The sequence below is a fragment of the Thamnophis elegans genome, chromosome 7 (genome assembly GCF_009769535.1).
Source record: "Thamnophis elegans isolate rThaEle1 chromosome 7, rThaEle1.pri, whole genome shotgun sequence".
NCBI classification, from domain to species: domain Eukaryota; kingdom Metazoa; phylum Chordata; class Lepidosauria; order Squamata; family Colubridae; genus Thamnophis; species Thamnophis elegans.
Genome location: NC_045547.1, coordinates 82292202 through 82319810, shown reverse-complemented (window position 1 = coordinate 82319810; position 27609 = coordinate 82292202). Strand labels below are relative to the sequence as shown.

The 27609-nt window shown below is 44.5% G+C and overlaps 1 protein-coding gene across 1 annotated transcript in view; it reads left to right on the top strand.

The window, feature by feature from the left end:
* CACNA2D1 (calcium voltage-gated channel auxiliary subunit alpha2delta 1) overlaps nt 1–27609 on the top strand; it is a gene marked incomplete at its 5' end in the record, with an annotated part of 139216 nt that overhangs the window by 18907 nt on the left and 92700 nt on the right. Inside the window, 1 exon segment of the mRNA XM_032221893.1 lies at nt 21195–21324. Coding sequence (XP_032077784.1) covers nt 21195–21324 — 130 coding nt within the window.

The following is a 27609-nucleotide window of genomic DNA, read 5'->3' as shown; positions in this document are numbered from 1 at the left end:
GTCACCAGCTAGTCCTTTCACTCAGTGGTGGGATTGAATTTTTTTTACTACCAGTTCTGTGGGCATGGCTAGGTGGGCGTGGCCGGGGAAGGATACTGTAAAATCCACATTCCCTCCCGATCAGCTGGGACTCGGGAGGCAGAGAATAGATGGGGAATGGGGCCAGTCCGAGGTGGTATTTGCCGGTTCTCCGAACTATTCAAAATTTCCGCTATCGGTTCTCCAGAACTAGTCAGATCTTGCTGAAATCCCACCTCTGTTTTCATTCTAGAAATATCTTGATGCTTCTGATAGGAGTGGCTTGCAATGGGACAAAATCACAATACATTCCAAATAGTTTCCTAGCATAATGTCTTTTTTTTAATACAGTATATTGTCAGGGTGTACCATTTACAAAAAAGCAAAATAATAACAAATAGTAATAATAATAATAATAATAATAATATAATAACACATGTACTAATGACAATAATAATGCTATAACCAAGTAGTTTTAACTAAGTAACTTTCTTTTTACATTGACTTATTTACAGTTTCATTACTTGTAATGACTGTAGTTATAAACTATCACTATTTCTAATACAAATATTCATAGTCAATAAATAAATAAATAAATAAATAAATAAATAAATAAATAGTCATTCTTTCTCTAATTTCCACCTCTTGTCTCTAACCACTCATAAAATCTATTCCAAATCAAATAATATTCGGCGTCTTCCTTATCTTTTATTTTGAAAGTTAGTCTGTCCATTTCAGCCCAGTCTAAAGTTTTTCGAATGACATCTTCAGCTGACGGGGTGTTCTCATTTTTCCAGTATTTTGCAAATATGATCCTTGCTGCTGTTAGTATATGTAAAACTAAATATGTGGTCCCTTTATCATAACCTTCCGGCATTATGCCCGACAAACATATATTTGGTTACAGAGCTATATTCTGTTTAATAATCTTTTCAAGCTATGCATTTTCCCCCAATGTTTTTGTCAGGGTTCCATATAACCTCCAAAATTAAATCAGAGTGCAAGGCAAAGTATTGCTCTAAGTTCCAATTGATGAAGAGAGCCTTGTTGGCACATCTGGGAAAACCCGAATCTGAAAGATTCCCGGTTTTCCCCACCCAGTTGAAAGTCCATGATCTTGCCCCCACCCCCCACAAGTCCATCCCATGGTCCAATCTTCCACTGCCATGCTGGCAGTTCCACCCATCCAGTTCCATTCAGATACAGAGGTTCAAAGACAAAGGATGAACTTGGCTTTCTAGAAAGAATGTAGTTATGGCTACATATCATCTAACTCCGTACAATCCCCCCTCTTATTTTCCCACAATAGAAAATGCATAGTAGAATAATAGAAAGTGTGAGAGGCCAAAGATCCAAAAGGGAATATGAATGCAGGCCTTACAATTTTCTTGCTTTTATACACTTCCACCACATATTATAGTAGGTACCCGGGGACTGCTTGAATTTCCAGCATTTGGCAGACAGATTGCTAAACATTTTTTGCCAGTCTTGCCAGTGGCAAATGCCACCGGTAAAACATTTTGTAAAGATTTTCTTTGTGTCCTAGCATAATGTCTTGAAAGATTCGCATTGTGTGGTTTATAACTTTGAGGAGATCTTGAACAAATCCAGGATCTTCAGAGGGTAGTTGAGAAATAAATAGATATTCTAAACCAGCCTATAAGCCTGAAAAATAAATAAATTTCAGAAAATAAACAAGGCATGTTGCAAAGAAGTCCTGTCTTTGGGACGGTTTCCTTCTTGTTAAATTTGGAATGAGCCAAAGTTGGCTGCTTAACAGTTCTGCTGGGAATGGTTATTTTAACATCAAACAGCGGGTTAAATTTTTTAATTATGCAAATAAATAGGTTCCAGTATGAACTAGACTTTCTGAGAGTGCATTGTCTCATCGTTTGGTTGACCTACAAGGGGAAAGTTTTGCAAAACCAAATACAAAGGCACAAAAGAGACTTTTGCAGGGTGTTAATCCTGATCCAGATATAATTAGGTGGTAGGTAACATATCTTGGAGAACATTCTGACCTGAACATTCATAATAGGCTGATTATAAAGTTAGAACATGCTATTATAGGTAGGTTTGCAGAAAAGTAGAAGGAAGTCAACGTAACTGGTAGTTAGAAAGGTTTATAGTTTTCAAAAGCCAATGGTTTTGTTTCGTATCTAATGTAGGCAGTCCTCCGAGCTTAAAACCAATTCTGCATCTTCTTTCCTGCACCAAGGAAACAAAAAATTGTTCTTTCAATCAGATCAGGCTATCATAGAGTGGTCCATGGGGCCACCACACCCACATCATCTCCTTCTTCTCCTCCTACCTCCTCCTTTTCTCCACGTATTCCAGTCCCTTCTAGCATTGCTGATGTTCCCTAGTTGAGTAATGAAATCTCTGCAAGAAAACCACCAAGCTCAGAGACCACCAAGGACCACAAAATTATTCTTCTTCTCCTCCTCCTCCTCCTCCTCCTCCTCCTCCTCCTCCTCCTCCTCCTCCTCCTCCTCCTCTTCTTCTTCTTCTTCCTTCTCTCCTCCTCTTTCCTCTCTTCTAGCACTGATGACATTACCTAGTTAATAATGAACTATCTTCAAGAAAACCACCAAGGTCAGAGATGTCCTCCTCCTCCACCACCACCACCACCACCACCACCACCTCCTCCTCCTCCTCCTCCTCCTCCTCCTCCTCCTCCTCCTCCTCCTCCTCCTCCTCCTCCTCTTCTTCTTCTTCTTCTTTTTTCTTCTTCTTCCTTCTCCTCCTCCTCTTCCCTCTCTTCTAGCACTGATGACATTACCTAGTTAATAATGAAATATCTTCAAGAAAGCCACCAAGGTCAGAGATGTCGTCGTCATCGTCGTCGTCCTCCTCCTCCTCCTCCTCTTCCTCCTCTTCTTCTTTTTCTTCTTCCTTCTCCTCCTCCTCTTCCCTCTCTTCTAGCACTGATGACATTACCTAGTTAATAATGAAATATCTTCAAGAAAACCACCAAGCTCAGAGACAACCTCCTCCTCCTCTTCCTCCTCCTCCTCCTCCTCCTCCTCTTCTTCTTCTTCTTCTTCTTCTTCTTCTTTTTCTTCTTCTTCTTCTTCCTTCTCCTCCTCCTCTTCCCCCTCTTCTAGCACTGATGACATTACCTAGTTAATAATGAAATATCTTCAAGAAAACCACCAAGCTCAGAGACAACCTCCTCCTCCTCTTCCTCCTCCTCCTCCTCCTCCTCCTTCTCCTCCTCCTCCTCCTCTTCTTCTTCTTCTTCTTCTTCTTCTTCTTCTTCTTCTTCTTCTTCTTCCTTCTCCTCCTCCTCTTCCCTCTCTTCTAGCACTGATGACATTACCTAGTTAATAATGAACTATCTTCAAGAAAATCACCAAGGTCAGAGATGTCGTCGTCCTCCTCCTCCTCCTCCTCCTCCTCCTCCTCCTCCTCCTCCTCCTCCTCCTCCTCCTCCCAAACTGTTGGAGACTGTCTATTTAATGAGACTTTCTGTCCTCTCTTTTATAAGTTCTTTCCCAATAAGGGAAGCCAAATCACATCTCACTTAAGTTACATCTACATGGATGTAGAAGGATGTCAGAAGACAAACGATTGGATTGAAGTATAGAATATCGCAGTGGTTCCCAAACTTGGCAACTTTAAGACTTGTGGACTTCAGCTCCCAGAATTCTCCAGCCAGTCCACAAGTCTTAAAGTTGCCAAGTTTGGGAACCACTGGGATATAGAATAACAAGAGTTGGAAGGGACCATGGAGGTCTTCTAGTCCAACTCCCTGCTCAGGCAGGAAACCCTACACCACTTCAGACAAATGGTTATCCAACACCTTCTTAAAAACTTCCAGTGTTGGAGCATTCACAGCTTCTGGAGGCAACTTCTGTTCCACTGATTATTTGTGGGAAGTTGTGATGCCAGAAATAGGTGGAAACCTTTACTTGATGACCTCATGACGGACATCATATTGACGTCACCATTTGTTGTGAAAGCTGCCATGATTACATTCTGACAGAACTCCGTCCCAGGGATAGAGGACTGCGGCTCCAATTACTTAGAGTTTGACAGGTTTTTTTTCTTTCTGTTTTAAAGTTGGAAATTATTTTCCCTTCCCAATAACGCAGCCTGCTATTTTAAACCACGGCGTAGGTGGATAAACTAATAGCAAAGTTTCTGCAAAAACTTTTTAACTTCGTTTGCACACAGCTATTCGGATGGGTAGTGTCTCCATGGCATTTGACGCCGATGCCGGGTAATTAAAGAAGGAGCAAGCAAGAAAGCAAGATAATTATAGAAATATGAATTACACGGTGTGGACACAGAAAATTAGAGGGGGATATAGATGCAGGAATGTTGTTTTTATTTTTTAAAAAAGAGCTGTCCGTTGTCGGCTTTTTAATTAGTGAAGGAGCTCAGTGTTCCTTTCTCTTTCAGCAGGGGGGAAATAGCGATGCTGTATGCAAATAAGATATTCATGCGAATGTCTTCAAACAAAATCCTGTGATTTAAACCACTTTCTGATGTACACTATAACAGAATAAAAGTGTTAGAAGGGACCGGAATATACTGAATATCAAAGGTGTCAATACAATACAATATAATAGCAGAGTTGGAAGGGGCCTTGGAGGTCTTCTAGTCCAACCCCCTGCCCAGATACACCATTTCAGACAAATGGCTATCCAATATCTTCTTAAAAACTTCCAATGTTGGAGCATTCACAACTTCTGGAGGCAAGTTTTTCCATTGATTCATTGTTCTAACTGTCAGGAAATTTCTCCTCAGTTCTAAGTTGCTTCTCTCCTTGATTAGTTTCCACCCATTGCTGCTTGTCCTGCCTTCAGGTGCCTTGGAGAAGAGCTTGACTCTCCTCTTCTTTGGGGCAGCCCCTGAGATATTGGAAGGAAGGAAGGAAGGAGAGGAGGGAGGGTGGAAGGAAGGAAGGAAGGAAGCAAGGAGGGAAAGAAGGAAGGAAGGAGAGAAGGTTGGTAGAGAGAAGGATGGGAGGGTGGAACGAAGGAAGGAGAGAAAGAAGGATTTCTCCTTGATCAGTTTCCACCCATTGCTGCTTGTTCTGCCCTCAGGTGTTTTGGAGAAGAGCTTGACTCCCTCTTCTTTGTGGCAGCCCCTGAGATATTGGAACAGTGCTATCATGTCTCCCCTAGTCCTTCTTTCTATTAAACTAGACATACCCAGTTCCTGCAACGGTTCTTCATATGTCGTACATACGTTGTGCACTGACAAATAATAATTATTATCCGTGAAGCTACTGCAAGCAGCTTACAATAATAAAAAAGGAAGAAAATGAAAGAATGTAAACAGAATAGAAGTAAAATAATAGAGCTGTAGGAGAGGACCAGGCTGTGGGAAGGGTCAAATGTGTCATCAGTTGCAAGCATGAAAGGACAAATCTCCCACTGCCTGTTTTACCATCTGAGAAGTTATAGGGAGGATCCTTCTTCTCCCTGTTGTGCAGCTGTGGGCAGTATCTTCTCTTATCTCATTGATTCCTAGCCGGCATCTTTCCCCCTGCCTCCTTAAGATCATCCCCACATCCCATTAGAGAAACTGAGGCACTCCCAGGATTTGAACTACATTATTCCTTCAGCCGCTGTAGCACTGGGGACCGATAATCAACCCTCGGCAATTCCTCGGTACTAATAGCAAGGCTGGGTGTTGGATTTCTCAGCGGCTGTCAGTCACCGTGTGCCAATTCGGTCAATAAATCAGTTAGAATATAGTATAAGCAGGCAATAGCGTTGAATGGCATGCCAATTAAAGTTACTATTTTGAACTCCTGCAGATTTCCCAGTGCCTGAAATATTTAAAACCCTGGGGCTATGGAGAGCTGCTTCTGCGAGGATATAAATTTATATTTTTTAGAGTCAAGGAAACTTGAGATTGTTTGAGTCTGATAGACTTGTTGCCATTTCTTCCCAGGATTCTTTTTTTTTTCTTAATAAGCATCTAGAGTTGCGGTTGGCAACCTTGAACACTCAAAGAGCCACAAAGGTCCTAACCAGAAGCCCCATATTCAATTCTGGAGCTGACCAGAAGTCCCGTTCCCCCACCATAGAGTCTCCTCCTAACGCGGCATCCTTTCTCCTCTCCGACCAGAAGGCTGGTTTCTCCCACTACCATCACCATAGAATCTCCTCCTAGCGCGGCACCCTTTTTCCTCTCCGACCAGAAGTCCAGTTCTTCCACCATAGAGCCTCCTCCTAGCATGGCACCCTTTTTCCTCTCCGACCGGAAGTCCGGTTCTTCCACCATAGAGCCTCCTCCTAGCATGGCATCCTTTTCCCTCTCCGACCAGAAGTCCAGTTCTTCCACCATAGAGCCTCCTCCTAGCATGGCACCCTTTTTCCTCTCCGACCGGAAGTCCGGTTCTTCCACCATAGAGCCTCCTCCTAGCATGGCATCCTTTTTCCTCTCCGACCGGAAGTCCGGTTCTTCCACCATAGAGTCTCCTCCTAGCATGGCATCCTTTTTCCTCTCGGACTGGAAGTCCAGTTCTTCCACCATAGAGTCTCCTCCTAGCATGGCATCCTTTTTCCTCTCCGACCAGAAGTCCGGTTCTTCCACCATAGAGTCTCCCCCTAGCATGGCATCCTTTTCCCTCTCTGACCTGAAGTCCGGTTCTTCCACCATAGAGTCTCCTCCTAGCATGGCATCCTTTTTCCTCTCGGACTGGAAGTCCAGTTCTTCCACCATAGAGTCTCCTCCTAGCATGGCATCCTTTTTCCTCTCTGACCGGAAGTCCAGTTCTTCCACCATAGAGTCTCCTCCTAGCATGGCATCCTTTTTCCTCTCTGACCGGAAGGCTGGTTTCTCTCACCACCACCACCATAGAGTGTCCTCCTAGCGCAGCACCCTTTTTCCTCTCCGACCAGAAGTCCAGTTCTTCCACCATAGAGCCTCCTCCTAGCATGGCATCCTTTTTCCGCTACCTGTCCTAACCAAAAGCCCTATCAATTGTGGAGCCGACCAGCGAGAGGGAGCCGCAGCAGCGGGATGAAAGAGCCACATGCGGCTCCAGAGCTCTGGATAGCCGACCCCTGATCTAGAGGGACGAGGGTCTCTGTATTAGCATAAGGGCAGGAAGTTCTGCCTTCTGCCTTTTAGCGGAAGGACTAATTTTCAGCTAAAGGCCTGAACTCACATCCTCCTGAGGATCCATCCCCATGTTTGTGGCATCTTCTTTGTGGGTCTTTTTTTAAAGACCACACATAAATTGCTGCTGATACAGCTATCTGAACAGTATTTGGACAGTGATTAATATTTATAGATAAGGTATAATTATAGACATATGTATGTATAGAGCATATGTGTGTTAAGTATCTGTACATTGTGAGAGCAGGCAACAGAATTTCATTTTTAAGGTGTACCAGTATGCCAGTGGTAGGTTTCAAAATTTTTTGGAACCTCTTCTGTAGGTATGGCCTTCTTTCCGGGTCCACTGGTGGAACCTCTTCTAACCGGTTCGGTAGATTTGACGAACCGGTTCTACCGAACCGGTGCGAACCGGTAGGAACCTACCTCTGCAGTATGCCCACAAATTTCAGTTGCTAAATGGGACAGTTGTTAAGTTAGTAACGTGGTTGTTTGTTGTGGCCCACGAGTGGCCAGTGGAGCTGGCAGAAGAGTCAGACAATGAGGTGGTTGGGGAGGAGCATGGGCCAGTCCTGGAGTCTGGAGAAAACTCAGACAGGGGCTCTGCGTTGAAGGCAGAGAGGGGGCCAGGGCCATCTGACAGTTATCAGCTGCCTTTGGAGTCGGAGATCAGTGGGGCAGAAGAAGAGCTGGAGCCTGTTCCCAGTGTGCGCATGCGCAGAGCTGCCAGAAGAAAAGAGCAGCTCAGAAATCAGGGTCGACTTGGGAGTATGGCCACAGGTGGAAGGTGAATGGCTCCTCCCACTGGAAATAAAAATGGAGCGAAAGGGGAGGGGGCTTTTGCAGGAAACAATTCATTCAGTCATCAGATTCGTTTCAGGAGTGTGAAGATCTGTCCCTGAATCTCAGAGACTCTGTGCCCAGCCTTTCCTTGCACAGCTCCTCATTTGGAAAATATTTACATGGCAGCTTTCCAAGCTAGATAAGGTCTGTGGTCATAAATACGCCTTTGAAAGACTGTTTGCCAGGCCTTGGCTGAATGTGAATGAGAGGAATTCACCTTCCTTTAACAAAAGGGGTTTTGTGGGGCCAGGATTCTGCCTCAGGTTTTTTGGGAAAGTCTAGGTAAGTGAATCTGGCTTTCCTATTCACTGTCGCAAAAGCGACACAACGACCGTCATAAATATGAACCAGGGGCCAAGCACCTGAATTTTGATGCCGTGACCCTGGCATGCTGCAACGGTTGTAAGCAAGAAAAAATGGCTATAAATCACTTGTTTCTGTCCCTTTGCAACTTTGAAGAGTCACAAAATGAAACTTAGCATAAGTTGAGGACTACTTGCAATGGTTAGAAATGGCACTTAGCTAGGGAGTGGGCACAATGGTCTGCCTGGTCCCCCAGGGTGTAAATTTACAGGAATTAATTTTAGAAAAAAAATAAACGATGGGAAGGGATAACCTTCCCTAGCAAGATCCATTCTTCCATCTTGTCAAAATTCAAGATTTTCAGGTTTTACCGTAAAAAAATAAGAAAGGGACAGTTTGGGAAGGATGGTTTTTGGGCCAAAAAGCTCCGAGCAACGGAGGATTTCGGAGGGGTAAAGTTTGTTGTCTAACAGCGTCAAGTACATGTATATATATAATGTTGCTGCACAATACCACTTTTTCCCGGCGCTCCCAATATCGGCGAGGTTCTTGTCAGCCTGACATATGGCTGTCTGCATAATTTACTTCCGTTGGCAGATGTCAAAGCCAGCCCTGCTGTGCCCCTCTCCCATTTTATTTCCTGCCCCCTGAAATAGAGGCTTTTGTAGCCTTCCAGAATTGCCTGCCATCCATCACTCGTTTTAATTTTCTCTCCTATTTCCTATCCTTTCTCTCTCTCTCTCTCTCTCTCTCTCACTCACTCTCTTTCTTTTTCTCTCTCAATTTTTTATCTCTTTCTCTCTCTCAATCTTTTTCTTTCTCCCTCATTTTTTTCTTTCTCCCTCTCTTTCTCTTTCTCAATTTCTCTCTCTCTCAATATCTCTCCCTCTTTCTCTCTCAATCTCTCCTTTTTTCTCTCAGTCTTTCTTTTTTCTCAATCTCTCTCTCTCTTTCTTTCTCTCTCTCTCTTTCTCTTCCTCAATCTCTCTCTTTCTCTCTCAATCTCTTTCTCAATCTCTTTCTCTCTCTTTCTTATTCATTCTCTCTCTTTTTCTCTCAATCTTTTCTCTCTCTCTCTCATTTTTTCTTTCTCCCTCTCTCTCTCTCAATCTCTCTCTTTCTCTCTCAATCTCTTTCTTTTTTCTCTCAGTCTTTTTCTCTCTCTCAATCTGTCTCTCTCACTTTCTCTTTCTCTTTTTCTCTCAATTTTTTTAATCTCTTTCTCTCTCTCAATCTTTTTCTTTCTCTCTCTTTCTCCCTCTCTCATTTTTTCTTTCTCCCTCTCTTTCTCTCTCTCTCAATCTCTCTGTTTCTCAATCTCTCTCAATCTCTCTCTCTTTCAATCTCTCTCTCTTTCAATCTCTCTCTCTTTCTCTTTCTCTCTCAATCTCTCTTTTTCTCTCTCAAGTCTTTCTTTTTTCTCAATCTCTCTCTCTTTCTCTTCCTCAATCTCTCTCTTTCTCTCTCAATCTCTCTTTCTCAATCTCTTTCTCACTCATTCTCTCTCTTTTTCTCTCAATCTTTTTTTCTCTCTCATTTTTTTCTTTCTCCCTCTCTTTCTCTCAATCTATTTCTTTCTCTCTCAATCTCTTTCTTTTTTTCTCTCTCGGTCTTTTTCTTTCTCCCTCTCTCAGTCTCTCCCTCCCTCTCTCTCTCTCTCAGTCTCTCTTTCTATCTCAATCTCTTTCTGTCTCAATCACTCTCTTTCTCTCTCTTTCCTCTCAATTTCTTTCTCAATCTCTCTTTTTCTCAATCTCTCTCTTTCTCTCTCAATCTCTCTGTTTCTTTCTCAATCTCTCTCTCCCTTTCTCTTTATTTCCCTTTCTGTCTCTCTCTATCCCCCCTCTCCCTCTCTCCCTCTCCCTGTTCTTGAATCAAGTGTTCATTTTTCTTCAGTCCTCTAATTCTGCCGTTGTATCTTCAGCATCTTTGGAGATTGTCAGTCATCCAGGTCGTTTTATCTTCCGTGTTTTACTTTTCTCTTCATTCACTACTGTTTTCTAAGCTTCTTTGTATCTTACTTAACCATTGTTAATAGGATGCTGGTTTGGTCCTGTGCTTTCTCTCTTATCCTCCTATCTCCTATCCTCCTATCTATCTGTCCCCATGTTTCACTTTCTAGGAGATAATGAGCCTCGTTCTCACGTTCTCTTGATTTCCTGATCAACACCAAACCTTTCTGTTCTATAGATCCATAATGTCTCACCATCATGACATCAAAGAGTAGAAGGTTCTTAGCTGTAGCTGACAATACAACATCGAAAACTCTAATTATTGAAATATTGGGAATAATAATTATGGCGAATTGTGCTAAACGAACAAGCATAATCTTGGCATGTTCTCCATGCTTTGTGTGTTCTCTGTTTTCATTATCTTGGTATCTAAAAATCAAATCATTCATTAGGTAAAGATAAAGGTTCCCCCCGCACATACGTGCTAGTTGTTCCCAACTCTAGGGGGCGATGCTCATCTCCGTTCCAAAGCCGAAGAGCCAGCGCTCCACAGAGATGTCTCTGTGGTCATGTGGCTGGCATGACTCAATGCCGAAGGCGCATGGAACGCTGTTACCTTCCCACCAAAGGTGGTTCCTATTTCTCTACTTGCATTTTTTACGTGCTTTCGAACTGCTAGGTTGGCAGAAGCTGGGACAAGTAACGGGAGCTCACTCCTACGTGGCGCTAGGGATTCAAACCGCTGAACTGCCGGCCTTTCTGATCGACAAGCTCAGCTTCTTAGCCACTGAGCTATCATGTTCCAATCATTCATTAAACCTATTTTTTTTAAAAAAAATTGACTGACAAAGTTACTTGGATGAGTAATGAAACATCTCAAATGAAAAAAACTTTGCTCCAGTTGCCCCGAATTAACCTTTTTTTAAAAAGATATTTTTTTGCCTGGATGATTGAGTCTTCATTTACGTATCCTTATCCCGGTGTTCCAAAAATGACCTGATATTACTGTGAAAATGTGAAGGAGATTTCCCCCCCCCCCCGCCAAAAAAATAAAAAATCAGGTTTGTTTACCTCCTTGGAAATTTCCAATATTCATTTTATTTTGGTTTTGGTTTTTTGGGGGGGAGGGGATGGAAGGAGCTGTGGAAATAAACCCCAGGCAGCATCAAGGAGGCTTCCAGATATGAGGATCTGAAATTATGGCTTACAATACTTAAATAAATAAGTAAATAAATAAAGAGAGCAAATCTGTCTCTAAAATTTCTACATCCTCTCTTCAATTCCACCCACTTCTGACCTGACTTGATAGCCAATGGAGCCATCTAGTGACAAGAAATATATCTATCTATTATCTATCTATCTATCTATCTATCTATCTATCTATCTATCTATCTATCTATCTATCATCTATCCCGATCTCTCTATCTCTATCTCTATATCTCTTTCTCTATCTCTCTATCTCTATCTCTACATCTACATCTATATATCTCTATCTCTATATCTCTATCTCTGTATCTACATCTACATCTCTATATCTCTATATCTCTATATCTCTATATCTCTATATCTCTATATCTCTATATCTCTATATCTCTATATCTCTATATCTCTATCTCTATATCTCTATATCTCTATATCTCTATATCTCTATATCTCTATATCTCTATATCTCTATATCTCTATATCTCTATATCTCTATATATCTATATATCTATATATCTCTCTATCTCTATCTCTACATCTACATCTCTCTATCTCTATTTCTATTTCTATCTCTATCTCTATCTCTACGTCTATATATCTCCATCTCTATCTCTATCTCTATCTCTATATCTGTGTGTGTGTGTGTGTGTGTGTGTATGTATGTATGCATGTAATGTATGTATGTATATGTGTATGTGTATGTGTATGTATGTATGTGTATGTGTATGTATGTATGCATATGTGTGTGTGTGTATGTATGTATGTATGTATGTATGTATGTATGTATGCATGTATGTTGAAAGTCTGGGCAAGATTTTTAAAGAAATTCAACATCAAACCCAAGGATGTAAGGAAAGTTCAAATCTCCCCCAAATTGAACTGAAGTCTGGTAATCATGTGGCCTTATCCCTGTAGTTTTCAAAGCAGCAAGCGAAATGATCTTTGTGGTTTCTGGAATGACTTTTTAAGTCTCTGTCTAGTTTACCATAGAGTCCTAACACCACATAGTTCTTTTTGGGGGGGGGGGAGTTCACCCGAGATTGACTGAGGGTTGGTGCCAGCTGTGATGAAAAAAAAAAAAGCTTGATTTCTGATGTCTGCACTCTGAGTCACGGTGGCGCAGTGGTTAGAGTGGAGTACTGCAGGCTACTTCTGCTGCCTGCCGGCTGTCTGCGATTTAGCAGTTCAAATCTCACCAGGCTCAAGGTTGACTCAGCCTTCCCTCCTTCTGATATCGTTAAAATGAGGACCCAGATTGTTGGGGGCAAGAGGCTGACTCTGTAAACCACTTAGAGAAGGCTGTAAAGCACTGTAAAGCGGTATATAAGTCTAAGTGCTATTGCTATAGTGGTATATAAGTCTAAGTGCTATTGCTCCTTCCTTCCTTCCTTCCTTCCTTCCTTCCTTCCTGCCTGCCTGCCTGCCTGCCTTCCTTCCTTCCTTCCTTCCTTCCTGTCTTCCTTCCTTCCTTCCTTCCTTCCTTCCTTCCTTCCTTCCTCAGTGGCACAGTGATTAAGATGCAGTATTGCAGGCAAACACTGCCCACTGCCAGGAGTTCGATCCTGATGTGCTCCAGGTTGACTCAGCCTTCCATCCTTCCGAGATGGGTCAAATGAGGAACCAGATTGTTGGGGGCAATAGGATGGCTCTGTAAACCACTCAGAGAGGGATGTGAAGCACTGTGAAGCGGTATATAAGTCTAAGCGCTATTGCTAGTGCTATGGGTAGTCCTTGACTTCCAACTATATCATATAGTCTCCATTCAAAGTTACAACAGCAGTAAAAAAAAAGTGGTTTCAGACGAGGGTCACATCAGTTATTCTGTAATTCTGTAAAGTTTGCCTTAAGTTTTTTTTTCCCCCCCTTCCACCCACTTGGCATTAGAACGTTTCTGCTGGTACTCCAAACTAACTTCTTGGAGAATCACAATCAGGTCAGACCTTCAGAGAAAGAGAAGAGTTGCAGAAAATGTCCTTGGCCATAACTCACTTTTTATTGCTAACAATTATATATTTCCAGAAGGTATATTTTAATAGATGACCACACCGAGCAGTAACACTGGATAAAATTGGAAAGTTATGCTCGCTCAGACTTTTTTTTGCGGAGATATGAATATCATAGGTCAATGATATGAGGATATCAATAATACGGTTGCAATATTTAGATGATTAAAAGGTTTTGTTTATTCAGAGAATGCGCCAGCTGCCACGTTTCCCTGAGGATGCTTCCCTCAAAGCTGAGGACTGAATGCTTGACCCAAACTTACAATTATTTGTTCATTAGATTTCAGTGGTGGGATTCAGCCGGTTCGCACCTATTCGGGAGAACCGGTTGGTAACTTTCTAAGCAGTTCGGAGGACCAGTTATTGGAAGAAATCTAAGCACTTCGGAGAACCAGTTGTTGGAAGAAATCTCCTTTTGTTTTTTCCCACTTTACAGGGCTAATCCTGTAAGGAAGGCAGGAAGGAAACATTCTGGTGTTGTTTCTAGCCGAATCTTTATTGCCCTGATTACAGAAACTGCCTCTCCGGTTAACCTTTATTACATTGGAACAGCTAAGGCGAAGCGCCCATCGAACTGAGTGACATTGAGTTGGCCATGCCCACCCAGTCACATGACCACCGAGCCCCGCCTACCCAGCTGGTCATCAGGGCAGAGAACCGGTTGTTAAATTATTTGAATCCCACCACTGTTAGATTCGTACCCTGCTTTTCAAAACCTCCAGTGTCCAAGGAGCTCTGCTCTTAGCTTTCCCCACAATAACACACCTGTGAGATAGGTTGCGCTAAAAGGGAAGAATGGGTCAAAATTACGCAGGCAGCTTTTTGGACGAAGGATGGACTTGAACTTGCGCCTCCTTAGTCCAATATCTGAACCATTACATCACCTTGACTCACATAAAAAGAAAAAAAAAATCAGTCTAACTAGGTAGACCAGACCATGAAATCAACTCTACAAGAAGGATAAAACTACTTTAGTTGAGATTGTATCTTCTCTTCCTTTCACTCCAGGGACGTATATGAGCTACTCCTAAAACTTACCTCGGTCTAAACTTATCTTTGATCTAGATCAGAGATGGATGACTGCTTTGTCGTTGCATGCCGAAAGCATGCGCACCCGTGCGCCCGTACCCATAATGCAATGCACGTGTGACACCCCCCATAACCTGCTCCCCTGCACATGTGTGCACGACCCCCAGCACTCCCTCTCCCCACATGCATGCACAGGCGATCCCCCAGTGCCCCGATTTGGGCCTAGTAGGCCTCCCTGAAGCCTCCTGAGATCAGCAACTGGCTGTGGGAGGGGGGGCTGCCCCCCTGTGCTCCTCTCACCCCACACATGTGTATGCGACCTCCCCACTTCCCATGAATGTGTGTGCGACCCTCATGCACATGCACACAGGTCTCCCGCGTGTGCCACGCCCCCACGCATGCACGGCGGAGGCCTGAAAATCAGTTGGCTGGCGGGAGGCACACTAGCACATGCGCGGTGAAGCTGAGCTGGGACGATGGCTCCTGTGCCCACAGAGAGGGCTCTGCATGCCACCTGTGGCATGGGTGCCATAGGTTTGCTGTTGTGACTCGGTAGGAGCCTTTGGAGCTGCTATCAGACTCTGACACAGAAACCTCCTGTGAGTGGTTTCCGGATGCTCACAGAAGATCATAACAAGCAGCTGTGGTTCGTTAAGGATCTCCTCCTGCGGATAAAAGACGGATGGTGCCACACCCTAGTTGCAGAAGTCAACGTTCGTTCGTTCGTTCCATTCCGTTCCTGTTCTAGTCAAGGTTCCCCGTTCGTGTTCATGATTCAGAGAAACTAACTTGGAGAAGTGGTTTGCTGTAAGAGTTTGTTTTTTGCATTTGCTGTTTTAACTTTTTGCCAGAGAATTTATCTGTGTTTATTTTGGGGCTCGCAGCCAGCAAAAGCCGGGACTGATAAAAAGTCTGTTTGGCTGTCGTTTCTGAACGAACAAGAAGTGGGGGTCAGAACAATTTGCCATCAGGGATCTTGATAAATAGTCATGTCCATTAAGGTCGGTCCTTTTCTCTCTACAAACCAGCTCATGAACCGTGTGGCTTGTATTCTGGCTTGTTTCTCTCACAGTTGGATTTCATTTGCTAATTTGGGTGGTTCCTTGGTTCTGTAGATCTCGTTTTTGCTTCTTTCTCTGTGGCTTAAAGGAAGATCTGGGTTTAGCAAACCCACTTTGTCTGAATCAGGAGGTTATATCTTGATTCATTCAATCTTTACGACATAACTGCATCGAATATTGTGTAGACCAGCGAACCTGATGATGGCGAACCTATGGCATGCGTGCCATAGGTGGTACGTGGAGCCATATTGGCCTTCTGGCGCACATGTGCGTGCCCGCCAGCTAATTTTCAGCCTTCTGGAGGGGCGGGGGAAGCCATTGTCACCCTCCCCAGGTTTCTGGAAAGCCTCCGGAGCCTGGGGAGGGTGAAACACCCCCCCCATGTGTGTGTAGGTTGTGCGCGCATGCACAGGTGAGCGGGGCGCAGTGCATTGTGGATGTGGGCACGCACGCACCAGTGGTGGGTTTCCATTTGTTTAAACTAATAGTTCGCGCTCGCTCGATGCTTCTGCGTAGAAGCCTCCGGGCAGGTGGGTGGAGCCTCCCACCGCCACCACTATTGGTTCGCCCGATCCAGGCCGAACCGGGAGCAACACACCTCTGGCACACACACACACACACACAATTTTGACACGCCTTTACAAAAAGGTGCACCATCACTGAACTAGACTATCTTCTTCATCTAATAGGTTTAATTTGTTTCCTCGGTTTCAGTTCAATTTTGCAAGATTTTTTGGCCAGCAGTAATATTTTGATTGAAAGAATATTCTCCTTCTGGCAGCTGTTCCCCAGATAATCAAGCAGGGTTTGTGTGTGTGTGTGTGTGTGTGTTGCCTTTTGTTTGTTTGCTGATAATTGTCTTTTAATGCATTGCACACAATGTTGCCAAGTTTTGTTATTCGGCATCAAGGCTTCCGCAGGGAACCAATGGTTGTATTTAAGGTGGATAGCTCGATATGCTTATTTATGTTTAGCTATTTTTACTTCCTTTATCTTCTTTTAATCTTGGGTTTGCTGGCTAAAGGCCATCGTAATAACATTAATCTGATTTCTGTCTTTACTTGTAGAATATATGATTTTGGTGTTGTCTGTCTGGGATTCTGCCTAGAATTGAGTTTTTGGAATAAGACATTTGCAGTAAAAGCTGGATTTTCTGAAGGGTAACAATAAAGGTTCCCCTCGCACATATGTGCTACTCGTTCCTGACTCTAGGGGGCGGTGCTCATCTCCGTTTCAAAGCCGAAGAGCCAGTGCTGTCCGAAGATGTCTCCGTGGTCATGTGGCCGGCATGACTCAATGCCAAAGGCGCACAAAACGCTGTTCCTTTCCCACCAAAGGTGGTTCCTATTTTTCTACTTGCATCTTTACATGCTTTCGAACTGCTAGGTTGGCAGAAGTTGGGACAAGTAATGCTGTTCCCTTCCCACCAAAGGTGGTTCCTATTTTTCTACTTGCATTTTTTTTACGTGCTTTTGAACTGCTAGGTTGGCAGAAGCTGGGACAAGGAACGGGAGCTCACTCCGTTATGCGGGCGCTGGGGATTCGAACCGCCGAACTGCCGACCTTTCTGATCCACAAGCTCAGCATCTCAGCCACTGAGCCTTTTTCTTCCTTAGGATTTTCTTAGGAGGGCTCTAATTAGTTTAGGTCTGCTTTATTTTCTACACGGTGACCAAATTTTCTGGTTAATTTAGATTTTATGTCTCGCTTTAAGTGTCCTGTCTTCTATAATTAGTATGACATCTTTATTTCTATTTTTTTGGCATGAGAGATAGTGCACGTCACCCCAGCAGTAAGTTTCAGGCAACAGAATGAATTCTTATTATAAACCATCTAGGGACTTGGTTTTTTTGGCAACAGCATGTTTAATAAATAATCTTTTTTTAGACCTGTGACTGTTTTCTTCATTCTCTTTGCTTTAGAAGAGGCATGTTTGCCAGGTGTCTGCTACATCTGAGTGTCCTTTTGTGTTAAATATACCTGCAGATCAGACATGGGTTGGATCTGCAGCCAATACATTAATCACGATTTATTGCTATTATTCAACGAAAGGTTGTACTGACTCCAGATGTCTTGCTTACAACCTAACTTTAAAGTTCCTTGCTTTCATCCAGCACGATGGACCTGCATTTTACACATCTGTTCTGACCGAGGCTTCCCAAGAGCATACGGCAAACTCCCGGGGCTGGCAAAAAAAAAAAAACCTTTTATTAATTTACCGTGAATTCTGCTCATTCACATCCAGCAAAGTCTTTCAAAGGAGGATTTACAGTCACAGACCTTATCTGGCTTGGAGAGCTGCCAGGACGAGATCTGCAAAATCTTTGCAAGGAGTCTCGGAGAGTCACTAATTGTCTCCTGCAAACTCCACTCCCTTTTCGCTCCTCTTTTATCTCCTTATAGCAATAGCAGTAGACTTATATACCGCTTCATAGGCCTTTCAGGCCTCTCTAAGCGGTTTACAGAGAGTCAGCATATTGCCCCCAACAATCTGGGTCCTCATTTTACCCACCTCGGAAGGATGGAAGGCTGAGTCAACCCTGAGCCGGTGAGATTTGAACCGCTGACCTGCTGATCTAGCAGTGGCCTGCAGTGCTGCATTTAACCACTGCGCCACCTTGGCTCCTCTGGGAGGGGCCATTCACCATCCACCTGTGGCCTTAAAGGGAACTTACAGTGCAAGATGCAAAATGTTTCAGAGGACAAGCGATTGTTGGATTAGCTTGGAAAACCATGAAAAGTCAAGTTGCATGTGTCCGTGACCCCCTTTGAATGTGCACGTGACCCCCCCCCACATGCCTTCTGGCCCTGCGCATGCATGCATGACCCCCCATGTGCACCCTTCCCCCTGCAGACGTGCCCCACTCACCCCACCCACATGCGCCCCAGCTCCTGCGGATATGTGCTCAACTCCTGCGCGTGCACCAGTGGTGGATTGCAAGCGGTACACCCCGGTATAGGCATACTGGAGCCTGCCTGGAGCACCGAGTACCATTACGGTATGGTGCTCTGGAGGGCCCACATGCCCGAGCTCCTTACTTGTCCTTTAAGCCTTTGGCGCTTATGCGCATGGGACGTACGGCACCTGCGCAATGCTCCACCGAGGAGCTGGAGCGTCGTGGATGCTTGTGAAGGCGTTGCAGGCAGGTATGACGCATACACGCACCACTTGCGCCCATGTGGGCGATGCCTGGCCCGTTCCAACCATATCGGTTGGAACGGGATCCAGAACCCACCACTTGCATGTACCCTACTCCCTACCCCCCCGTGCATGAACAGCAGAGACCTGAAAACCAGCTGGCCATTGGGAGGCGCACAGATGCCTGGTGGAGCTGAGCTGGGGTGACAGCTTGCCTGCCCGCAGAGAGGGCTCTTCTTGCCACCTGTGGCACATGGCCCTTAATTTTGCCATCACGGACCTAGAGTCATTTATAAAAACAATGGAGGCAGGCAATGCAGATTAATTATTGAATACATAATAAAATGTTGGTTAGTTCTAACAGCCTTGTTAGTTTCCCACAGAATTGGAATTTTTTTTTTCGAGAAATGTTTTTATTGTTTTAGTTGAAGAAAAAGACAGGGAAAAAAAAATCATCTTTCGTTAACATCTTGTTGAAAGCGTAATCGATTGGTTACAAATATATTCCGTGGGTTTCTTCCACAGTCCTTACATACGCTTCGTTCAAATCAGGTTGTACATTTTAAGTCCAGAAAGAAAAGTTACGTATTTTACTATCCCTGTACAACAATTCTCATTTGGTTACCATTGTTTAAACATGTTTTTTATCTAGAATCATTTATATTAAAAGACACAACCATCTACTGGTGTTCATTTGCAATTTCAACAGATCTCCAATAACGTTGCACCTTTATAACATATTCTAAAATAGAATAGAATTGGTGCTTTCTGTATTTTGCATCTCCAAGGCAGAAATCAACTATTATTAAAAAAAAAATTCCAGTCAAAAGGTAGCCTTGATTTGGTTCAACAATTAGCAGCTTTTCTGCAGCTCACTTTGGGACTAATTAGTCGCGCTTATTTCAAAGCCAAGCGAGCGAGATTTTGGTGAGCGTCAGTGGACGGTCAGGGGAGAAAAAAATTCAATAAACAAAGGCCAGGTTTTAATAGATGGAAAAAATCATCTTCAGGCTTTGAGTCTCGGCGGGATTTTCCTACGACGGTATTGATCGCGCTTCAGCTCCCACCTCAGGAGAAAAACGGGTCGGAGTTGAGTTTTAATTATATTCAAGGCCAGGCCGGATTACGTGGCTTCACCACAGAATAGCTTCTTTGGCCAGCAAGGTGGGTCGTCTTAAGCAACAGAAAAATAGATGAGGAAAAAAAAAATATAACGGGTGATTTAGATTGATTTTAGGATCTTTTCAGAATAAAAACTGGAAGTTTTAAAGAAGAGATTGGATAAGCATTTGTCTGAGGTGGTGTAGGGTTTCCTGCCTAAGTAGGGGGTGGGACTAGAAGACCTCCAAGGTCCCTTCCAACTCTGTTATTCTATTCTATTCTATTCTATTCTATTACATTACATTCTGTTCCATTCCACATTCTATTCCACGTTCTATTCCTGCTCTATTTCTATTTCTATTCCTCATCCTATTCCTGTTCTATTTCTATTTCTATTTCTTCTTCTCTTCTCTTCCCTTCCCTTCCCTTCCATATTCTATTCTATTCCATTCCATTCCATTCCACTCCACTCCATATTCTGTTCTGTTCTGTTCTATTCTATTCCATTCTGTTCCATTCCACATTCTATTCCTGTTCTATTTCTATTTCTATTTCTTCTCTTCTCTTCTCTTCTCTTCTCTTCTCTTCTCTTCTCTTCTCTTCTCTTCCCTTCCCTTCCCTTCCCTTCCCCTCCCTTCCATTCCATTCCATTCCATTCCATTCCATATACTTTTCTATTCTATTCTATTCTCTATTCTATTCTCTATTCTATTCTATTTTCTATTCTATTCTATTCTATTCTATTCGGATACCATCCAGGATGCAAGTTTATGAATGTTTTATATAATAAAAAGTGCTAATTCTATTTTATTAATTTTATTGTTTTATGTATGAGGCTTTCGACCATACAGGTAGTCCTCACTTAATGACTTCTCGTTCAGCAACCATTTGAAGTTACAACAGTGCTCAACTAGAAGACTTATGGCCGGTCCTTGAAGTTGTGGCTGTCACAGTGTCCCCCACAGTCACAGGATCATGATTGGGGCCCTTGGCAACCCACACCCAGTTCCAATGGTCACAGCTTCCCACAGTCACATCCTCACCCCTTGCGATCTTCCCTGCCAGCTTCCAATAAGTCAAGTCAATGAGGGAACCAGGCACCACCTGATGTTGTGCTTAATGACTACACATGATTCCTTAACCACCACAACCTGAACTGTCATTGCACACTGAAAATCACATTTAATTCTGTTGTACAAGTTGCAATCACAATAAACTAAACTGAACTGCAGAGAGCTTCTGGGGGCCGGGGGGGGGGGGGCGAAAATGCAACACGCGGAGGCCAAAAAACTATTTTTTCTCGTCTTCCTCCTGTAAATTTAGGTGCGTCTTATAGTCCGAAAAATACGGTATTTGGCTATGACCTGTCCCCAAATCTTGGGTCTAAGTTACTTTTACACTTGATGTATTCGATTTTAATGTTTTCCTTCCCTTTTTTTTCTCCCCTCGTTTGGAGAAGTCTGGAAAAAGCGAGAACGAAACCGGCAGCCAGCGAATCAAACCTGTGTTCGAAGAGGATCCTTTGTTTCGTCGGCAAACCTCGTACCAGCATGCCGCTGTCCATATACCGACCGATATCTACGACGGATGTAAGTATGGAGAAATCCGTATCATCTTCTTCAGCATCCCGTTCTAGAAGGATGTAGTGTGGTCTTCGTTTCACTGATTGCCTAAATATCCCAAAGGTGCTTTTTTCCCCCCCAAGAGGCAACTGGAGTTTCTGGTTTTTCTTTTGAAGATGTTTCGCTTATCACCCAAGAAGCTTCTTCAGCTCTGGCTGGATGGTGAGGAAGGGAAGGATTGATACTCCTTGCAGAAAGCTAGTCATTTGCATCCTTTTAGAGAGTCGTTGAGGTCACTTGGAGATTTCTTTCTTTCTCTTTGAAGACATTTTGCTTCTCATCCAAGAAGCTTCTTCAGTTCTGGCTGGATGGTGGGGAACGGAAGGATTTATACTCCTTGCAGACAGCTGGTCATTTGCATCCTTTTAGAGGGTCATTGAGTCCACTTGGAGGTTTCTTTCTTTCGCTTTGAAGACATTTTTCTTCTCATCCAAGAAGCTTCTTCAGCTTTGATTGGATGGTGAGGAGTGGAAGGATTTATATTCCTTGCAGACAGCTGGTCATTTGCATCCATTTAGGGAGTCATTGAGGCCACTTGGAGGTTTCTTTCTTTCTCTTTGAAGACATTTTGCTTCTCATCCAAGAAGCTTCTTCAGCTCTGGCTGGATGGTGAGGAAGGGAAGGATTGATACGCCTTGCAGACGCTGGTCATTTGCATCCTTTTAGAGAGTCATTGAGGCCACTTGGAGGTTTCTTTCTTTCTCTTTGAAGACATTTCACTTCTCATCTAAGAAGCTTCTTCAGCTCTGGCTGGATGGTGAGGAAGGGAAGGATTGATACGCCTTGCAGACAGCTGGTCATTTGCATCCTTTTAGAGGGTCATTGAGGCCACTTAGAGGTTTGTTTGTTTTTCTTTGAAGTCACTTCGCTTCTCATCCAAGAAGCTTCTTCAGATCTGTCTGAATGGTGAGGAAGGGAAGGATTTATTTTCCTTGCAGAAACCTGGTCATTTGCATCCTTTTAGAAAGTCATTGAGGCCACCTGGAGGTTTGTCTGTGTCCTCAGAGTCACCTGAGTGGTGCAAATGGGTGTGTGGAGCCTTTTTGGCTCCAGGATGTTTTTCTGCCCTGTGTCCCTTCACTCTTGAAGGCAGACACAAGCTGTTGGGGATGACTCTGTGTTGCCTACATCTCAAACCAGGGACGCATTCCTGCCGGCATCACTACCAGTTCGGCGTGCAAAAAAAAAGTGCATTTATTTAAAACTTTTCCTTGCTTGTGAGAATCTGTTTCTCTGCATGTTATCCAGGTAGGACCACTCATGTTAAAAGGAGTAAGGGGAGAGAACATTGGAGTCCAATTTCTCCAGTGGCGCCTGAGATCCAGAGGATTATTCTGTGATTCTGTCTTTATTAATTTAAAGGTGCATTGCAATTGCTGGCTTAGAGTGGAATTGGCTGGTATTTTAGGCCTTCAGTCGGTTCTGAAGCGAAATTGATCATTTCTGAAGGGTTAATTTATATTCCGAAGGGAGGGAAGGAAAGAGAAAATGATTCATAGGCAAAACCTCCCCCTTGAAATATTTTAATTTAATCCTGAACTTTTGGGGATGACATATACCTTCATTAAGCCCGTAATGCCAAACTAATAAGTTAGTGGGGGAAACTTTGCCACATGAATATTCGATTTCATTTTACCATATGGACGAATGAGCTGGATTAACGTGGTCTTCTTAGATACAGTTTGAATAGGAAAGAAGGTGGATCATGGAAAATGTCAGGTTTATACATCATGCGCTGACTGGGAAGGCATTTAAGAAGCATAAAGAAGCAATTTCTGGAATTTTTGGAACTGGCTAGAAGATTGATCTGATCCCGGGTGTGTGTCTGTGTTTAGAACCAATATTTCCATATTTGTCAACATAAACCATAAACGGAGAAAAATGTAAGCAACAATTGCTCTATTTTTCCTCTGTGAAAGACCAAAAAAATATTAGTCTCTTTGTTATAAATAAATAAATCCGCTGAGCCCTGTAAGCATCCTCTTGGGGTGATGTGGTGGCACCTTTTACAGGAGGCAACTGGACTTTCTTCTTTATCTTTGAAGACGTTTCCCTTCTCACCCAAGAAGCTTCTTCAGATCTGACAGGATAGTGGGGAAATGGAAGGATTTATATTCTTTGCAGACAGCTGGTCATTTGCATCCTTTTAGAGCATCATTTAGGCCACTTGGAGGTTAGCAATAGCAATAGCAGTTAGACTTATATACCGCTTCATAGGGCTTTTATAGCCCTCTCTAAGCGGTTTACAGAGTCAGCGTATCACCCCCACAGTCTGGGTCCTCATTTCACCCACCTCGGAAGGATGGAAGGCTGAGTCAACCTTGAGCCGGTGAGATTAGAACCGCTGAACTGCAGATAACAGTCAGCTGCAGTACTGCACCCTAACCTCTGTGCCACCTCGGCTCTTATCTTATCAGGTTTATCTGTGTCAGTTGAGTGTTGCAAATGGTTCCTGTAGTCTGTAATGAGAAGCTGAAGAAGCTTCTTGGATGAGAAGCGAAAAGTCTTCAAAAGAAAAAAAAGTAAGAAAGTCCAGTTGCCTCCTGCAAAAGGACCTTTGGGGCAACCATGACCTGGATGACTGAGGACCTCTACAGACTTTTAGCTATACAATTTGGGATGGACACGGTTTGAATAGTGTGGGAGTAGGAATGGATTTCCAGAGAGAGAAAAAATTTCACACTACAGGAACCATTTGCACCACTCAGGGGACCCCGAGGACAGAGACAAAACCTCCAAGTAGCCTCAGCGACTCTCTAAAAAGATGCAAATGACCAGTTGTCTGCAAGGAGTATAAATAGCAGTTAGACTTATATACCGCTTCCTAGGGCTTTCAGCCCTCTCTAAGCGGTTTACAGAGTCAGCGTATCACCCCCACAGTCTGGGTCCTCATTTCACCCACCTCGGAAGGATGGAAGGCTGAGTCAACCTTGAGCCGGTGAGATTTGAACAGCCGAACTGCAGATAACAGTCAGCTGAAGTGGCCTGCAGTACTGCACCCTAACCACTGCGCCACCTCGGCTCTTATCTTATCTTACCATCCAGTTGGAGCTGAAGAAGCTTCTGGGATGAGAAGCAAAATGTCTTCAAAGAAAAACCAGAAACTCCATTTGCTTCCTGAAAAAGCCTTTCCTTTGGGAGAACAAATGAAATATTTAACAGGCAGAAGAAAAAGCATAGACGGCTGTAATGGTTAGCATTTGGAGAAGGAGAGGGGTGGAGTCAAGAGAGGAATAAGCCTGGAGTTGTTATGTTGCCACAAATGGCCTAAACTCAACCTCTCTTGAATTCTGTTAATTTTTATCCAACAATTTAATGCAGTCCATTAGATTCTTCTCTGTTGTGACGCAGCAAAAGTTTGCTGTGAGTTGAGTCGGGATCAGGGGTGGGTTTCTCGCCCCGTTCCAACCGGTTTGGTTGGAACGAGGCCGGCGGCGTCCTCGAGCACGCACGCGGCGTCCTCGCGCACGCACGCGGCGTCCTCGCGCACGCACGCGGCGTCCTCGCACACGCACGCAGCGCGCGCGTGCGTACTAGCGTCTGCGTGATGCTCCAGCTGCTCCTGGAGGATCGCGCAGGCGCTGTATGCGTTCTGCGCATGCGTAGAAGCGCAGAATTCGTAAAAACCGGGTAAGGAGCGGGTGCGGGTGTGCGGGCGCGCGTGGGCGCGTGGGGGGGGGGCTTCGCCGTTCCCAGAAGTTACTTACTTCCGGGTTCGGCGACCAACCGGATCGCAGGGACCGGTGCGAACCGGTCGAAACCCACCCCTGGTCGGGATGCAGGAATAACAATGCAGCTGGGGCTCGTTAGTGTCATCTTCTGGAGATAAAAGGACTGATGGTGCCATGCCCTGGTTGCAGAAGTCAATGTTCTCTTGTTCGTTCGTGGTTCGTCGTTCATCGGTCGTGGTTTGTTTGTGAGAGACACTTGGAGAAGTGATTTGCTTTCTTTTTGTAAACCGGGTTTTGCTGTAAGAGCTCTTTGTTTTTGCATTCTGCTGCATAACCTTTTTGCCAGAGACTTTATTTATGTTTATTTTGGGCTCGCAGCCAGCGTGAGCCAGGACTGATAAAGTTATTTCCTTTTAAGTCTGTCTGACTGTCGTCTGTGAACGGGCGAAGAAGGGGGGTCAAAACACTTCTCTATAGGCACAAGCAATCCATCAGCTAAACTGGGATTTAACCTTTGACCCTGACTCTGATTCTTCATGCTCCACCAATCACCACCACACCCGAAACCCTAAATTGTGGTTAATCTCGAAACAGAAGTCAGGGAATGATTCCTCCGTACAGCTTTGCCAAAAAAGTTCTTCTATAAATGAAAATCATTAAGGCCTTTGAGTGAAATTCAATCATTCTCGACATCAGGAGGCAGGCGGCAGGCGGTTTTTTTTCAGCCCGTGCATTTCCCCTCTTCCTGTTTACGGCCGATTTTATTTGACACCTGAGCAACCACTCTGATAAATTAAAGATGCGCTGGATGTTTTTTGCTCAATTAAGCGGAGTTGGGGATTGGTCAAAACTCCTATTAATGTTATGAACGCTCTTTAAAAACCATGTTGCTCATACCAAATATAATTAGTGTCTAATTTCCCAGGGGTGTCTACTGTGCATTTGAGAACCCACGCAGCTGCACGATTGCCTACATTTGTCACTCTCAGGTTAAAACCCAGAATTGATGTCTCTCTCTGTGTGTGTGTGTGTGTGTGTGTGTGTGTGTGTGTGTGTGTGTGTGTGTCTCGATCTGGCCTGCTTCGCCCTCCTTCCTGTTTTAAAGGATATTGTCCCCATGTCAATCGCTTGGGACGTTGCGTTGACAGTTGAACAATGGGCTATAAAAGATTGCAGGCTGACACCCCGAGAATCTGTCAGAGAAAGAAAATAAGCAAGGAGGGAGGATGAGGAGGGAAAGGAAGGAAGGGCAAAGCAGAGGAAGTAAGGGAGGGGAACTGAGACTATCTAGACCCCTTCCAGTCAGGCTTCAGACCCGGTTACAGCACAGAAACCGCTTTGGTCGCATTGACCGATGATCTCTGGAGGGCCAGAGATGGAGGACATTCCTCCATCCTGGTTCTCCTCGACCTCTCAGCGGCTTTCGATACCATCGACCATGGTATCCTTCTGCGACGACTGCGGGAGGTGGGAGTGGGAGGCGCCGTGTTGCGGTGGTTCTCCTCCTACCTCTCGGACAGGTCGCAGTCGGTGTTAGTGGGGGGGCAGAGATCGTCCCCTAGGCCCCTAACTTATGGGGTGCCTCAGGGCTCGGTCTTATCCCCCCTACTATTTAACATCTACATGAAACCGCTGGGTGAGATCATTCGCAGGCACGGGATTAGATACCATCAATATGCGGACGATACTCAACTGTATCTGTCCGCCCCGTGCCAACTCAATGAAGCGGCAGACGTGATGAACCGCGGCCTCGAAGCTGTTATGGACTGGATGAGGGTTAACAAGCTCGTGCTCAACCCAGAAAAGACCGAGTGGCTGTTGTGTTTCCCTCCCAGAGATTCGACCAATATTCCATCACTCAGGCTGGGGGGTCAAATTTTACACCCCTCAAAGAGGGTTCGCAACTTGGGAGTCCTCCTGGATTCACAGCTATCGTTTGACCACCATTTAATGGCTGTGACCAGGGGGGCATTCGCCCAGGTTCGCCTGGTGCGCCAGTTGCGACCCTACCTGAATCGGGAGGCTCTCACAACAGTCACCCGGGCCCTTGTGACCTCTAGGCTGGAATACTGCAACGTGCTCTACATGGGGCTGCCCTTGAAGAGCATCCGGCGACTTCAGCTAGTACAGAATGCAGCCGCGCGAGTGATTGTGGGTGCACCTCGGTTCACCCGCATAACACCTATCCTCCGCGAGCTGCGCTGGCTACCTGTCGATCTCCGGATGCGCTTCAAGGTGCTATTAGTCACCCATAAAGCCCTACATGGCAGTGGATCTGGATACTTGAGAGACCGCCTTCTGCCAATTACATCCCTGCGACCAATAAGATCACATAGATTAGGCCTCCTCCGTATACCATCGGCCAGCCAGTGCCGGCTGGCAACTACAAGGAGGAGGGCCTTCTCAGTAGTAGCCCCGACCCTTTGGAACGAGCTCCCCGTAGAGATTCGCACCCTCGCCACCGTCCAGGCCTTCCGCACAGCCTTGAAGAACTGGCTCGCCCGTCAGGCCTGGGGACAAGGATAGTTCCCCTCCCGAATGATGAATGTATGTTGTCTACTATTTTATTATATGTCTTATC